The 16285-nt window shown below is 35.9% G+C and overlaps 1 protein-coding gene and 1 long non-coding RNA gene across 3 annotated transcripts; one reads left to right on the top strand and one right to left on the bottom strand.

Moving 5' to 3' along the window:
- Positions 1 to 3841: 3841 nt before the first annotated feature.
- Positions 3842 to 15850, bottom strand: LOC131952355 (complex I assembly factor TIMMDC1, mitochondrial). Of its 2 annotated transcripts, XM_059314971.1 has the most exons (8): positions 15712 to 15850; positions 13213 to 13669; positions 13035 to 13179; positions 12200 to 12368; positions 11430 to 11512; positions 10428 to 10574; positions 9292 to 9399; positions 3842 to 4104 (listed from the first exon to the last, which is right to left on the bottom strand). In XM_059314971.1, exons 2-8 carry the CDS (start codon positions 13595 to 13597, stop codon positions 4086 to 4088), a joined length of 1056 nt encoding a protein of 351 aa, XP_059170954.1. In that variant the 5' UTR covers positions 13598 to 13669; positions 15712 to 15850; the 3' UTR covers positions 3842 to 4085. The 2 variants fall into 2 exon arrangements, with proteins under 2 accessions (XP_059170954.1, XP_059170953.1); XM_059314970.1 differs by having other exon boundaries at positions 13035 to 13669.
- Positions 5101 to 8357, top strand: LOC131952356 (uncharacterized). Its single transcript, XR_009388529.1, has 3 exons — positions 5101 to 5350; positions 6696 to 6858; positions 6989 to 8357. It is a non-coding gene; the product is annotated as an uncharacterized LOC131952356 (long non-coding RNA).
- Positions 15851 to 16285: the final 435 nt, after the last annotated feature.

Below are 16285 nucleotides of genomic sequence, written 5' to 3'. Positions count from 1 at the left end.
AATACTTAGATTTATATCAGCAATGCCATCGTGCACTGTATCAGATATCCCATTGTGCAATATAGCAATAGATCGTGCAAGATATTAGCTATCCCATCTACAATATATAAGATATCGTTTAGAAAAATAAGGGTCATTGTTATAGGCCTACGAATAAACTGTAATTACTTGAGTGAAAAAAAGTATTTAGTTAAGAAAAGGTTGGAATGCGCCATGGGGGTCATCCATAAATGACGTCATGCTTTTTGACGATTTTTACCTCTCCTCCGTCACAAAATGCCAGACCCCCGCCCTAAAATGACATCCCCCCTCAACCTACAACCCCCCTTAAATTGCAGTTTTTTTTTAAAACATCGATATTTTTCAAAAATCTTGTCTGAAATCTGTTAAAACAGAGTATTTTAAGCGATTCCTATTACAATTTATTAAAACAGTTTTCTAAAACGCGAAATCTAATACTACTAAAAGTCAAGTTTGTTTACATGTTTGAATATTTATTTGTTTTTTTGTTTGTTTGTTTGTTTGTTTGTTTGCCTGATCGACTATTGTGATATGTTTGACTCTATCTGGAGAGCTGTAAAATAGTATGTAGGTAGAGAATAATTTTTTAATGCAGACAGACTGTTAATCACAAATTTATTTAAAGACGTTAATTAATTTATTGATTTATTCATAGTTAAATTAACCGTATTTTTTTAAAAATGTTAATACTTTGAATAAACTTTGTGGGGATAGTGACGTCCCTTGATGTGTTTACATTTTTGGTACAATAAAAATGGCGGACTCCATCATTGACTTTGTGGCCCATTCAAAAGTTTAACGCGTTACAAAGCTAATTTTCTGCCGGCTATAACTTAAACAATACGTCCGTTTGCTGTATTTATTACGTTCCAACACTTATATCAATTTTCAACTGTCTTTTTCATTTAGTTTTACGATAAATTTCTCTAGATCTAAAGATCAGCTGTCGAGAATCTAGCCTAGGCCCTAGATTGGCCTAGATTCTAGATCTAAGATCTAGATTCTAGATCTAGATCTAGGTCACTAGACTCAATGTAAATTCTACATCTAGAATCTATTTCGGGCCTTAATTATTTTATATAAATCTTTGTTTAGCTTCAATGATCATCTAATTCGAGAATACATGGGATTTTTTTATCTAGGTTTTATATCTAGATATAGTAGGATTACTCAGTAACTTGGAGGCGTGGTCGGCTGCTAACAACAATATGGCGTACGGACCGGACGAATGACTTCCTATCATTTTTAGGCCATGTTTACCACGAGCAAAATAACGGGTGTTCACATTATTTAAACATGGTATAGGTGGCCAGGGCTAGATATGCCAGAAAAGCATTTTAAAATTTGCTTTGGAGAATGAAGGCTACATTTTAAAGCCAGTGTCATAAACATTAATAGAACTTTTTTTTTTTTACGTTTTCAATTATTTTTTCTTAAGCCCTATATGTGAATGATAAGGTTGACTATCAGGACCTCGCGGGGCACAGGGCACGTGAAGTAGGGTTCATCTGTTTCTTTGTCCTAAGCAAATGAAGGGATAGTGTGGTCAGAGACATGCTTGGCTGGAATCGTTTTTGTTGTCTGAGACTTGGCGGGACACTGGGCAGGTGAAGTAGAGTTGAGTAGGTCACATGTGACGTCAGTATATGAAGGGATAGTCCGAAATCGGTGTTTTCGGTGTTTTTAAAAGATAAGAAACATATTTTTGAATGTGGGGTCTGTTTTTTGTGACTATAAGTGACACTGCAGTAGCGTAGCGAGGAGGGGGGGGCGGGAGGGAAGGGGAGGCGGGGGGAGGTGGAGGGGGGGTGGGGGGGACATATGTTGGGGCGCCAAAATGGTTTGGAAAAATAAATTGAAAGGTTGAGGGGGGTTCAAATGGAAAGTTTGAGTGGGGGGGGTGCACATCAAAAGTTTGAGGGGGGGGGGGGGTTGAAAATCGAAATCTTGGGGGGGGGGGTTCAAATCGAAAAGTTTGTCCCCGGGCGCCGGGAAGGGTCGCTATGCCTCTGAGTGACAGACGTGATGTTTTTTGATGGATGACCCCCGAAACCCACAGTTATCCAACGGATGACGGGTATTCTAGTAACATCTAAAATTCGTTTTCTAACATTTCTTTTTTATAATGCAAAAGTGTGACGACGCACCGTCTGACCCCCCCCCCCCCCTCACAAAATTACGGACCCCCTCACCCCTATCAATGTGACGTCATTTATGGACGACCCCATGATTAAGTTGTTTTTAAAAGAAGACACAGTGATACAATTTGGGGAACTGTTGAGATTAAACCGTGTGAGGTGTAAAAGGGGGGGGGGGGGGTAATCTTAAAGGGCGTGATTTCTATAATATATATATTTCAAATATTTGGGGGGGGGGGAGGGGCTAGTAAGAAAGTCTCGAGTTCGAATCAAATCAGTAGAACGTCCCTGAGTCAACCCAGCGCTGATGGGTACCTAACTCACGTTAGGGAAAGTTAAGGCGGCAAAGCATAGTGCAGACATTATCCCTTCATTTACCTTGGTGAAGTAACGTATGAACTCAACTTCATGTAGGCCGACCCAACATATCAAATCATTAGGTCTAGAAACAATCTTTATGTTGGAGGGGGGGGGTGGGTGGGTCGTAGAAATTAGGTGGTGGTAGTATAAGGAAATACTCTTATCATTTACCAAGGGTACGTATGGGTCAAAACTATCTCTTTGTGTTACATTCTAGGTACACAATCTCTTAGTGATAAAAAGTTACATACTAGAAAGCTCAGTTTATAAATAACTCGTATTTCAAAAGAACTAATTAACAGCGAAACTCACTTTTTAAATATGATCCTCTACCCATAACTAATTAGCAGTTCAGTGCGCATGTCCATGACCTGTTGAACTCTCGCCGAGTACAGCTCGGCCAAAAAATATTCACCTACCTACACTTCAAAGATCTTATCAAAACAGCAAAGCATTTTTACATCACTTGCGGTTTTAAAAAAATGCACCTAAAAAAATGAAAGCTTATAGCCTATAACTATAAAGCGATATTATTATTAGTTACAGAACTGTATGTGCGTCATAACGCGCACTTTAAATTTTTAACAGAAAAAAAAACTACTTTTGGCAACCATATTTGTTTTTGACGTCATCATTCACTATAAATATAATTAAACATACCTAACCGCTTTTTTTTTCAAAAGAAAGAGAGAAAATGTATTAATAGACAGCTAATCTTGAACCCAAAGTTTCGAATTCAGCTCACTGTTAGCACGCGCTCAAAGAACGATAACCTTGCAAAATGTTACAATTTAAAAAAAAAAAAAAGCTGAAATGATATATTAGTCAGCTGGTAGGCGAGTCCATGTGCTCAAGGACGTCTGAAAACCAGAGCAGCTGTTCACGTCTGCACGTCGTTTGGAGCTATTTACATTACAAGGTCGTAATCCAAGTTTGGCAAGGTGGGTGGAGGAAGCATTTCGGTCAAAACTTAGAAGTGAAGCATAACTTTTTTAATAAAAAAAAAACCAAAAAAAAAACCGGTCAACTTGCAGATTCAGGTTTTTAAAAAGCTCTGCGCATGTCGGGGATTGTGTGGGGAGGGGGCACACGTTCCGCTCCATAACTTTTTATCTCTAAATATGTTAAGATTTTTATTTAGTTCACCATGTCTGTATGTTTGTGGCTAGCCTTGAAACCCAATTTTGACCAAATTCTAATGCAGCAAATGTTTTCAAACTCAGCAGTGTCTTGTATTGAGAGTTAATCTTTGAGTGATCTTAAAGTTAAAGGGGGGTGAATTTGTTGATAGGGGAATTAACAAGCAAACATTGTAATTAATGATATTTATTGAATAAAATAAAGAAGTATCAAAACATGTTTGAAACAAATTAAAACAGATTTTTTTATGAATGTTAAAAATCTATCAAGTTAAGACTAAACTGTACAGTGTATGATGTGTGGAGCATCTGTGTGTGGTGTGGCTGGCCCCAGTCTACATTGTGTGGGAAGACAGGCTTAGTCAACATTGTGTGGGAAGACATGTAGCCAGAGCACTCAATCTTTCTAAAGTCTCAGACTAGATCATCATACAGATGATTTGTGCCTGAAAAAAAGACAAAATAACTCTTTAACCCAGGCAGTGTGCACTATCAATGGTCGTATCAATCTCCTTACACACTTGTGTAATAAAGCTTACATCAGCTGACAGCTCTCAATAATCTACTGAAATCTATTGTAACTACCCATCTATTTGTTTAAGTGTGGTGAGAATGACATGTATTTCAACTCTAAGACATTAGCCCACTCTGTCAGCTATTTCATAATTCGTTGATAGAAATCTAAAGCACCCTTTTCGAAACTGACAATCTATGAGGCAAGTGGAGTAGAGTCAGAGTTTCTTCCAGGCATCTTTTCAAAGAAAGAATACCGCCCCCCGAACGAAATGGAATTTATATAGAAAATATATACTTTTAACAGTGTCCGCCCCCCGAAAATTGTTGTCTGCCCCCCCCCCCCCCCGAAAATTTCAAGTGCACCCCCCCCCCCCCCCCCCCGTAGAATAAAGTCTGGAAGAAACACTGAGTAGAGTTCACCTGTTTCTGTGACCTTGGCATGTGAAGGGATAGTGTGGTCAGCACTATGCCCAGCCACCTTTGCTTAACCTAACATGAGTTAGGTACTCATCAGAGCTGGGTGGACTCAAGGACATTCTACTGACTTGAACCTGGTTTGAACTTGAGACTTGGGTTAGCAGTCTAGCACTCTAGAAGTTAAGACCTAGCAATCATACATACATGTTGGCCTATATATTAAATGTGAAGCTAAATAGAGATTACTATGCTGATGACTCTTAAGCCAATTACAAACCCTGAACATATTTTGTTTCAAGTACAAACGGGATTTTTAAAAAGAATTCTTTGCAGTACTTTTAATTAGTAATTTTAAAAGTGCAGATATTTTAAAATTTACTCTCAAGTAATTTATATACAAAGAAAGATAACTCAGGTATGTGTAAGATGAAAAAGAATATAGTGGTTGTGTCCCATGAGCGCTGATTTATTTCAATAAAATAAAAATATATGTAATTTAACTAGCGAGTTGCGCAGCTTGCGCCGTGACCTTTGTTGCCATGGTAATCATGGCTGTACCTTGAACCTAAATTCCATGTTTCCGGTTGACCATTGCTAATTAAGGCCGTGTCGCTTAAGGCGCTACCACAGCACACCTGATCTACGCATGACACAGTGCGCATCTTTGTTTTAACCTCAAGAGGATTTAGATTCCAAGCCTATTTTAATTTTTGGATCTCGTTTATTATCTTACAGAGGAGCAATGTGCTGAAATATAAGGTAAGAGTCTATAAATAATAAGGCACTTAATATTTAGAAATAGATGCCTAAATGTTGAAAATAGTAATAATTGGGTATTGTAAAATTAACCTATATTTTAAAATTACGATTTCAAAGGTCCGCAAGCCTAGGAAGGCTGGCCGCGAGAGAGCCTTAATTTCGCGCCAAATTTCCTGTGATTCTTACATTATTAAAATATCGCATTACTTGATATCTATGATATTAGTATTAGCCTACTATATAAGGCCCTAAGTAGCCTACATTTACTAAATTATTACGGTTGATTAGGACAATTAGGTCTAGACTCTACATTAATTTAATTTTAAGATTTTTACACAAGTAGGCTTAAATTTTGATGTAGATTTCTAGATCTAGACTCAGAAAATAGAAACTCTTGTAAGTACTTGTAACTCTAGTGTACTCTAGGGCTAGGGTTATGACTCAAATAGGCCAGGATCTAGACTTCTAGATCTAGATGATATTATTAATAAGATAGCCTAATAAATTCTGGATTTAGAAAAACGAATCCAGATTACTAGATCTAGCACTATTGATCTATAGTAACTAGACTAGATCTAGATCAGACTAGATTTAGAATTTAGATCTAGATCTAGTAAAAAATAATCTAGCTTTAGTTAGGCCTAGATCTAGTTTAATTCTAGATCTAGAATCTAGATCTAATTTAATCTAATAGGACCAACACTAATTTAGATCTAGATTCTAAAATCTAGATAAGTTAAATTAATTTATATGTGTTCATCTCATTAGTAATTATGCATTAACTTGATTAAGTACTAAGTTAAGTAATATAAGTAGGCCTAGGCCTATACCATTTCAGTAATTACTAATTAGCCTATTTATTTTAATGCAGTACATTTAGATGAACATAATCATTTAATCATTATGTTTGATTAGGACTCTACATTAATTTTTTAGTTATATTTTTACACGTTTTCAGTTACAGCAATGTTTTTATTTTTGCCGAAACTATTCTTAGATTCTATTTCATACAAACAAGTACTAGTCTAGATCTCTAGAACTTGTAAAAATTAAAAATAGTGAGACATTGTTAAATGGTTAAGAATAGATTTAGACTAGTTCAGGTATAATTCTCCATCAAGTAGGCCTATATATTTAAATTAATATAGGGCCTAGGCCTATGTATGTATATATCTATAACTAGGCCTATATAATAATATAATTTTATAAAGCCCTATGCCCTTAGACCTCTTTATTAAGGACAATTTTAGTACTTGATAATTTTATTAATATTAATTTATTTCTAGACTTGTGTGCCTACAACTTGGGTTAATTTGTTTTCTTTGTACATCTTGTGTACTTATAGGCAAGACCAACAATGTGTAAAGAGGATTGCTAATGCAATCAGAAACTTGATGGCTGAGATAAAGCGGCTGAGGAGAAAAGAGGCTCGTGACTGGAATAGGTTGGTGGAACTTGTGTACAGCCCTTTCTATGTTCAACCAATGTCTCAGGTGGAAGTACATTTAGTAAGTATGGAGACTGAATTTATTTCTAATTTTTATATTTATTTTATTTACTTTGCAATATGTTGTGCTAGATATATATTTTGTGAAATGGTCTGCTAAATTCTAATTCCATTTGCCCTTCTCTTTTCAGGTAGTTTTCATGGAGAATGATGTGGCTGCTCGCACATAACTAAAATCTACATTCAACTGCTTGCAGATCTCAAGAAGCCTGGGGTTCCCGTGCAGCGCAGCAAGCACTCAGGCTGATTGGGAAGTTAATTTCTGGTCCTTCGATAAAGCTCAGTTACAACCACACAATGTGGCGATCAAATGTACTCTGTTTCTTAAAGTCATGGAAGCGTTGTTGACTTCTACTGAGCCTTTCTTGGTGCGACAGCTGGAGAGGTATCTGATGGGAAATCTGATTGGTGTCCAGCTGACTCATAAGTGGGAGCAAGGTGATCAGGGTGTGTCGCAATACAGTGGAAGGATTATTAAAAGGGTGCCAGCAACAAAATAAAAGTCTGCTCTTTACACCATAAGCTACTGGGCAGAGGATGAGGATAATGTTGAGGATTTCAGTCATCTGGCAGAATCACTGGTTGTTGACTTTGTAGGAATCTTGTTTTTCTTTCTGAATGATAGCTAATCAGAATTTCAGAGTACTTCTTTCATTTTTAGTATACAAATGAACTTTATTTTTTAAACATTAGTGTTTTTGTAAATTGTTACTGAAAAAAATGATTGCTGTGAATTGTAAACTTATTTTGAAAACTAATACTAACAATGTTTATAATTAAGTTTAGTTTTCATAGTGTAAAAAATAATTACCTTTTAATTAATTACTTAACTTATTTTTCAGGGTAATTGAAATCAGCTAGATAATCCTAGAATCAGTAGTTAATGTGCTTCAAAAATGTTGGTCCAAACTAATTTATCACACTAGTACTAACGCTTTTTAAAATGTATTTTTTTTCCTCAGATGTGCTAATTGTATCTAAAGATTAATTATAATTGATACTTTAGAAAATTGTTTTAACACTAAAGAGACTAAAGTGGTCCAAGAAATTTTTTCCAGCATACATTCAATGAATGGTTAGATTTACTAGTAATTATACTTTATCCCAATATTTTAATGTTTATTCCTTGATATTTAATACTACTTTTTTTCTTAAGAGGGATCGTAATGAGACGAGGCTCATTTCTTGTACTGTAGATTTGTTTCTTCACACTAATTATGATTATGTAACTGTTTTACAGAACTGTGATGGTCGTAGATTATACAAGGGCTAAATTTAGGTTGTCACTATGTAGTTTATTTCTTTGCTCTGATAAACATATGTTTAAAATTATTGCAAAAAATCTTTTTTTTTTACTTTGCCATTGTCCTAAATGTTTCTATCTTATTAGACAAAATTAAAATTCATGTGGTAATCTGATTACTGTATTTTAATACTGTGTTTCTCACATTCTAATAATTTACATTGCATAGTTTAGTAGTAATAAACACTGGTACACACTTCGACAGCTGTTTTCTTTTTATTTTGTTCTATAATTTTATTATGGCCTCTTGATATAGACACTGAAATATCAAGTAAGTGGGGGGGGGGGGGGGGGGGCCTGAGAAAGTAACGTAAAGGCAACCAGTTGCTACTTCCATTTATCATGTAATGTGTATGTAGGTCTACTCTACTTCATCTACCCAAGTAATATCGTTCATTACAATTAGATATAAAGAACGTGTGCAGTAATATGTGCTTATGCATTTCTATTATATAATAATAGTAGTAACAGTATTAAATATTAATAAATCGATTTACAATAACTAGATCTAGTTTAGTTTAAACCTAGATCTACATTATTTTTTTTTTACACGGAGTAATAAGTCAATAATAATATATGAATGGCATTAAATTAATCATTCAAATCACATCCAGTCCAGTATAACTTAGACTTTAAGCTTGATTATAATTTTTTAGTTTTTAAAAAAATGCGAATCCCGGATGATGTAATAAAATTATAATTTTTTAATTTTTCGAAAAATGCGAATCCGTGATGATGCAATGAAAAAACCATCGGTGCCAACTTTTTTGCTTATGTAACATTGACTTGAATGGCGAAGGTCTAAGCTGTTTTAGCCACGCCCACAAATTTTTAAAAGGCCATATCTTAGCTCCTAATTAAGCTAGAGACACAAAATTGGTATCAATGTGTAGGGAAAAAAATCCTGTTTTTTTGTGGTATAATTTTACTTGAAATTAGTGGAGTTTAAAAATTACGAGCAACAGCCTAATTTAACTGTTCCTTAATAAAAATGAATGCAGCATAAAAATATCATAAATATAGGTTATTTCAAATGCTTATGAAATTTAAACTAAATTTAAAGAAAGCTGTGTCAAAAGGTGTCCTTACATGGGCTTTTCATTGGTTAAAAAGCTAAGTATCTGTCCTTACATGGGCTTTTCATTGGTTAAAAAGCTAAGTATCCTCTCCCTGTGCCTTTGCTCTTGATTAAGTCCAGCATTGCTCAGAACATAGCAGGCTACATAACCACCCACAGTACTGCAAAAAATAGGTCAAGTCAGACATATTTCACTCAACTAAAATAAACAGTTTAAAACAAAAAGTTCCACCAAGGTATTTAATTGAGAGACAATGCGCAGGAATAACAAGACGATTGTATTTGTTTTAGGCTGCTGTAAGGTGAGACAGTCCCTAATAGCACTTTCAAGGGTAAAACCAAAAACAGTCTGAAAATACTATCTCCCTGTAAATAGAAGGGACATATGCAAACAAAGACTCACCCAACAGCTGGGCTATTAGTTGTGCTAATCAAACCACATGTAAACAATCACAACAAAAAAAAACCACCCAAACACAACAAAAACCCACCCAAACACAACAGACCCATCCCCCACACTTAGCAAAGACCTACCCAAACACAACAGACCCATCCCCCACACTTAGCAAAGACCTACCCAAACACAACAGACCCATCCCCCCACACTTAGCAAAGACCTACCCAAACACAACAGACCCATCCCCCACACTTAGCAAAGACCTACCCAAACACAACAGACCCACCCCCACACTTAGCAAAGACCCATCCAAACACAACAGACCCATCCCCCACACTTAGCAAAGACCTACCCAAACACAACAGACCCATCCCCCACACTTAGCAAAGACCTACCCAAACACAACAGACCCATCCCCCACACTTAGCAAAGACCCACCCAAACACAACAGACCCATCCCCCACACTTAGCAAAGACCCACCCAAACACAACAGACCCATCACCACACTTAGCAAAGACCCACCCAAACACAACAGACCCATCCCCCACACTTAGCACCCACCCAAACACAACAGACCCATCCCCCACACTTAGCACCCACCCAAACACAACAGACCCAGCACCACACTTAGCAAAGACCCACCCAAACACAACAGACCCAGCCCCCACACTTAGCAAAGACCCACCCAAACACAACAGACCCACTCAATCGCAAAAGACCCACCCCTACATAAACCAACAAAGACCCACCCAATCACAACAAAGACACCCTCCATATAAACAAAGACCCACCCAATAACAGCACCAGTAGCTGTGGAACTGAGAACAGTTTTCAGGGGCCGCCCCAGGTTAATGAGGCCCAAGCCTACAGCAGTAGAAATAGTGTACTCCCACACAGTGGACTCATTCCTGTAGGCAGCTATGGCTTGAGACAGATGGCTGGGGATCCAGATCACAAATATAACGCATCAAACAGTGACTTTACGACACAATAGTAATACAAATAAGATGGCTGGGGATCCAGATCACAAATATAACGCATCAAACAGTGACTTAAGGACACAATAGTAATACAAATAAGATGGCTGGGGATCCAGATCACAAATATAACGCATCAAACAGGACACAATAGTAATACAAATAAGATGGCTGGGGATCCAGATCACAAATACAACGCATCAAACAGTGACTTAAGGACACAATAGTAATACAAATAAGATGGCTGGGGATCCAGATCACAAATATAACGCATCAAACAGTGACTTAACGACACAATAGTAATACAAATAAGATGGCTGGGGATCCAGATCACAAATATAACGCATCAAACAGTGACTTAAGGACACAATAGTAATACAAATAAGATGGCTGGGGATCCAGATCACAAATATAACGCATCAAACAGGACACAATAGTAATACAAATAAGATGGCTGGGGATCCAGATCACAAATACAACGCATCAAACAGTGACTTAAGGACACAATAGTAATACAAATAAGATGGCTGGGGATCCAGATCACAAATATAACGCATCAAACAGTGACTTAACGACACAATAGTAATACAAATAAGATGGCTGGGCATCAAGATAACAAAATAAATATGAAATAGTGACTAGTACAACATAATTTGACAAAAATCACAATGTAAAGAACTAAAGTGTACTATTGAGTTATTTTGAAATCTACACCTTAATATGGACACAAAAATCTGACAAAACATACCATGCAACGATATAATTTAACAGTTTCTAATTTGTCTTACACCTAAAGATTCTCATTTTCATACTCACATGAATGACAGTGAGAGTGTAGCTATCTGCAGTGTTGTTTTCATAGTTTCCTTGATGATATAGTTTCTACCAAGTACCTCCTTCTGCAAACATAGTAACACACAGATTGGTTATCTCCCTTCAATGTCAGTAAATGTTTACTGAACCAAGTCTTCCCACACAAGGTTGACTGTGGCAAGTCTTCCCACACAAGTTTGACTGTGGCCAGTCTTCCCACACAAGGTTGACTGTGGCAAGTCTTCCCACACAAGTTTGACTGTGGCAAGTCTTCCCACACAAGTTTGACTGTGGCCAATCTTCCCACACAAGGTTGACTGTGGCAAGTCTTCCCACACAACGTTGACTGTGGCCAGTCTTCCCACACAAGGTTGACTGTAGCCAGTCTTCCCACACAAGGTTGACTGTAGCCAATCTTCCCACACAAGTTTGACTGTAGCCAGTCTTCCCACACAAGGTTGACTGTAGCCAGTCTTCCCACACAAGGTTGACTGAAGCTAGTCTTCCTACATACATATGTACACCAGCATACACTGTAGGCTAAATTTTAGCCTAAACTTGATAGATCAAAAAATCTACAATGCCATTGGGGATAGTTAAGTAAATTAATGTTTTAAACTAAATAGCTTAACAGATTCAAACATAATTTAAACCAGATTTTTAAAAAGAACACAGCTTCATAATTTTATTAATACATCAGGACCAAGTATAAAACAAAATCTTCTAAATTATATGGTTAATTTTAAATATTAAAATCATTATCAATCACTCACAGTAATTCCTTTTAAAACAGCTTCTGATTTAGATGCAGACTTTTCTGCTTTTCTTTTATTAACCTCCAAAGTAGCAGAAATAGCGCCATAGATAATGCCTAAAAATATACTGCGTCGAAGCATGGTATTCATTTCTTGGACATCCGGTTGCAAGAAGCCTGTTTCATTGCTGTGAATAAAATAGGAAAGAGACTTATTCCAATTATTACAATACCCTGTAGGGTAACTAAGACTTGTATGATGAGGATCCTGGATTCACATTTGAAACCAACAAACAATTGCTGTCAATAACAGTAATATCTGTTGATGGGGGAAAGGGTGAGGTTAAATCATTGGGAAAACAATCATTTAAAAAATAAGAACAAGTATTCATAAACATAATTTCAGCAGCTAAAGGTTATTTGTTATATTTTAGCAAATATAGTATTCATAAACATTTAGGCTCTGGAGAAATTTATATTAAATAATTTTATATTCAAATCATTACAATTGCCTACTTTAAATGTTTGGAAAATCGTATTTACTAGATAAATGTAAACAGATCACGTCATTGCTAGAGGTATTCTCGAGTAAGTTCCTTTGGCTGGAGTTTGTAAGACATCCCTTAGTCCACAAGCTATAATGGGTACCTAATTTCAGTTGAAGAAAGTAAATACGATCGGGCATAATTTATTATTATATGCCAATGTATAATAAAAAGAAGAGCGCTACTTTATTAACCCTTTAGAATGTAATGTCTGGAATTTGAATTTTTAATGTTACTTATATTTATAAACAAAATGTCTGTATCTACTATATCTTTAGCTTATATATTATGTAGACAGTGAATACTAACAAAGCAAACATGATTTTCAGCCTATCAAATCCAGTCTCTTTCTCCAGCCATTTGTTTATCTCATTGCTGTAACTCATTTGTTTACCACTTGGGGGCGCTAGTGAGCCAGGCAGCATATCCCCTTTATTCTTCTCTAGCGAGCAAGGCATTTCCCCTTTATTCTTGTCTAGCGAACAAGGCAGCATATCCCCTTTATTCTTGTCTAGTGAGCCAGGCAGCAAATCTGCTTTATTTTTGTCTATTTTGCAAGGCACCATATCCTCTTTATTCTTGTCTAGCGAGCAAGGCAGCATATCTGCTTTATTCTTGTCAATTGACTCATTGGAATACGAATTTGAATTTTCACTTTTGGATGAACAACAAGCTGTTGGTAAAAGTGAACTCAAAAATGTACTGTTTGACTTTAAGTCAATAAATGTTTTGAAATTTCTAAACGGAGAGCTGCTGCTTGTGCAGTCAGGCTGCTTACAAGCTGGAAACAATGTGCACTGTGTATTGAGGAAAGGATAAAAAGGGCTGTGTGTCCGTTTGCATTGCATCTCCAAATCAAGTATTCTATTCATGATCACAAATGTTTTTCTTCAAGTTGCTTCAAGTATGGAAAAACTTGCAATCTGTCAACAAGTTTGTAAAGTCTGAGGAAGAAAATTTAAAAACTGTTTCATTATTTTAAGCTTAGTGTTCATTAAATCATTCTTACATTTAATCAAGTTCATTTAGGCATAGGGTCTTACTGACAGGGATGTTAAAAATTAGAATTGTAAATTGATTTAAATAGCTAACTACTTGTATTTAGTACTAACGATTAATATAGTTCTATAATATTAATATTCTATATCCTTCACACTCACAGTGGTTCTAGGATAACTACCACACTAGACTAGATGGTAGTAAACAATGTAAAATGATTTAATTAGGCCTAATAATATTAACGAGCCAACCCGCGGTGTATCATACGCCGCTATTTAGTTGTTTTATTTTCTACTTTTCAGTAATTCATAATTTGTGAATTCGACAGTACCAATGCTGCAACTGAAAATATTTGCTTTAAATCACTACCACCCCTTTCCCCCCAACCCCTACCCTACACCCCCCCCCCCCCCCCCGTGAAAGCAGCCTCCTCTTAGTTACCTCCTGTAAGTTTAAAATCGTTTCAAACTAAATTATCTGCCCCTAATAGACTCTACGATTTGTAAACATTTAGAGTGAACCACAGCTCACCAGATCATGTGGGGGTGGGGTGGGTAGTGATAGTGATAGAGAGGAAGAGAGGGGACTGCAAGGCGCGCGCTTGCAGCTTGTTTTCTAACGGCTCCCAGAAGAGAATTATATATATAGATAATAGAACCTTTGCTCAAAAATTTACTTTAAAAAATACACTTTTGTATTGTAGGCCTATGTAGTATGTTGTGTCATAGTTAATAGTATGAGTATGTAGGTAGACCTACTATTTATTAAATTATTTAATAAATCGGTTCATTACAAAAAACAAGGTAATTAAAAAGTCTAGTGACAATTTTAGCGCAATTTCCTTATGTTATCTAAAAATAGCTCTGTCGTAGCGTAAATCAAGAGTAGGGTTAGTAAAACCATTGGTTAGTTATTAAAACGTTTTTTATTAATTTTTTTCAGTATTTTACATGTTTTATTTACAATAGAGTTACATGACTAAAAACCATTGCGCGCCTACTGAACTTGATGGCGCAGCCATGGAACGCGATGGCCCAGCTATTGAACGTGATGACGCGTGTAGTGTGGTTGGAAAAAAATGCCTACTAATTCGGTCCAAATTTTAATTAATTCAAAAAAAATTTTGTGACTGAACGAAAGGATATTTTTGAAAACTTTATTCGGCAATATTGTTCTAAATTATGGCAGGAATCGATTGGTACATGTTTGAAGTCGCTTAGTTGTCTGGTTTCCGAGATATGGGCCAAAGACTGCTTTTTTTCGAGGTTTTTTGGCTTTTCCGGGAAATCCATGAAAGAAACCCGTAATTTTTATGGCCTATGTTCATCCTCGTAACTTGCTTAACATAATTGCTTTTGGAACTAGTCATCGATATTGCTTCGTTGAGGAGGAGATACGACTTAAAGCCCGGACACACATTCATCCATACATTCATCCATCCATTCCCAGAAATGACGAGTTAATAAACGCAATTCTCCAGAATGGAAATTGCGCTAAAAAGGAGAGGTAGATCTAGAAATGATGTAAACTAGGGCCTAAGGCATAAACTATTTGTAATGATGACTAAATAGGCCTAAGATTATTTATATTACTAATTATTAGGCCTATTAATTAATATTAATAATTATGGCCGTTTCCACTGCCTTGTATTGCTTTTTTTGTAGTAGAGTTCGTCCTTCATTATTATAAATAATTATAATCATACTTCATCACTTAAACTTAGTAACTAAGTCTATTACTAGATCTAGATCTCTAGATCTAGAATAATTTGCTAGAAGTACTTAGAAGTCTAAGTGAAATGTGATTAACTAGATCTAGATTTCTCTAGATCTACTCTAGTTTTACTGACACTGATTTGACTTTGAGTTGACTCACTAACTACAGCAGAATAGTCTGGGCTACACCGGCCGGTATGTGAGGTGCTGTTTTTTTTAATAATATTATTTATTGATGTTGGTTTTTTAGTGATAACAAAAGTGACATTTACTCTGATGGATGCCTTTGAATCAACGTCACTAGATTTATGGCAGGCCATAATTTTAAATTTATGCTTGGAATCTAGATCTAAATTCTAGACCTCTCTTGCTAGGTTAACACATTTTGTGACATCTAAATCAAACTCATCGACCAGAACCCAAATAAAAGTCGTTATACAGATTTCTAGAGTAGACTCCCTTTTTATAAACAAAAATATCAATTCGCAATTTAATAATGATGCTTTTATATTAATTACTTTTTTGACGACATACGAACAATAGCCTATAAATATAAAACAATCATAAAGTTTTCTGTAAAGTTAAAAACAATATTACGTTAACGTCAATAACTATTTTTAATAGCAAAGTGTCGATTAGTGATAGAATTTTAAGTATGGTGAGGGGTGGAATTTTAAGTAACACATTTTAACTTCTAGAATCACATTAATAGCCTTAATTCCCAATCAACCTACAGACAGGCCTAAAAAGTTTCAGAAATGTAATTATTTCTTTTCTGTTACAATAACAGAATTAACCAGCATGTCTAAATTTTATTTATTTTAAATATTAGTCTTCAGGAAAATT

The sequence above is a fragment of the Physella acuta genome, unplaced genomic scaffold (assembly GCF_028476545.2).
Source record: "Physella acuta isolate Inbredline_101_S28 unplaced genomic scaffold, ASM2847654v3 ptg000869l, whole genome shotgun sequence".
Classification (NCBI taxonomy): domain Eukaryota; kingdom Metazoa; phylum Mollusca; class Gastropoda; family Physidae; genus Physella; species Physella acuta.
This window is presented reverse-complemented; position numbering and strand designations above follow the sequence as displayed.

Coding starts and splice junctions, on each gene's coding strand:
- LOC131952355 (XM_059314970.1), bottom strand. CDS start 13,597: ATGAATAGAATACTTGATTTGGAGATGCAATGCAAACGGACACACAGC. Junction 12,369..13,034: donor CTGAAAATCATGTTTGCTTT/GTTAGTATTCAC, acceptor TTTTATTCACAG/CAATGAAACAGGCTTCTTGC. Junction 11,513..12,199: donor CTGTTTTAAAAGGAATTACT/GTGAGTGATTGA, acceptor CTATGTTTGCAG/AAGGAGGTACTTGGTAGAAA.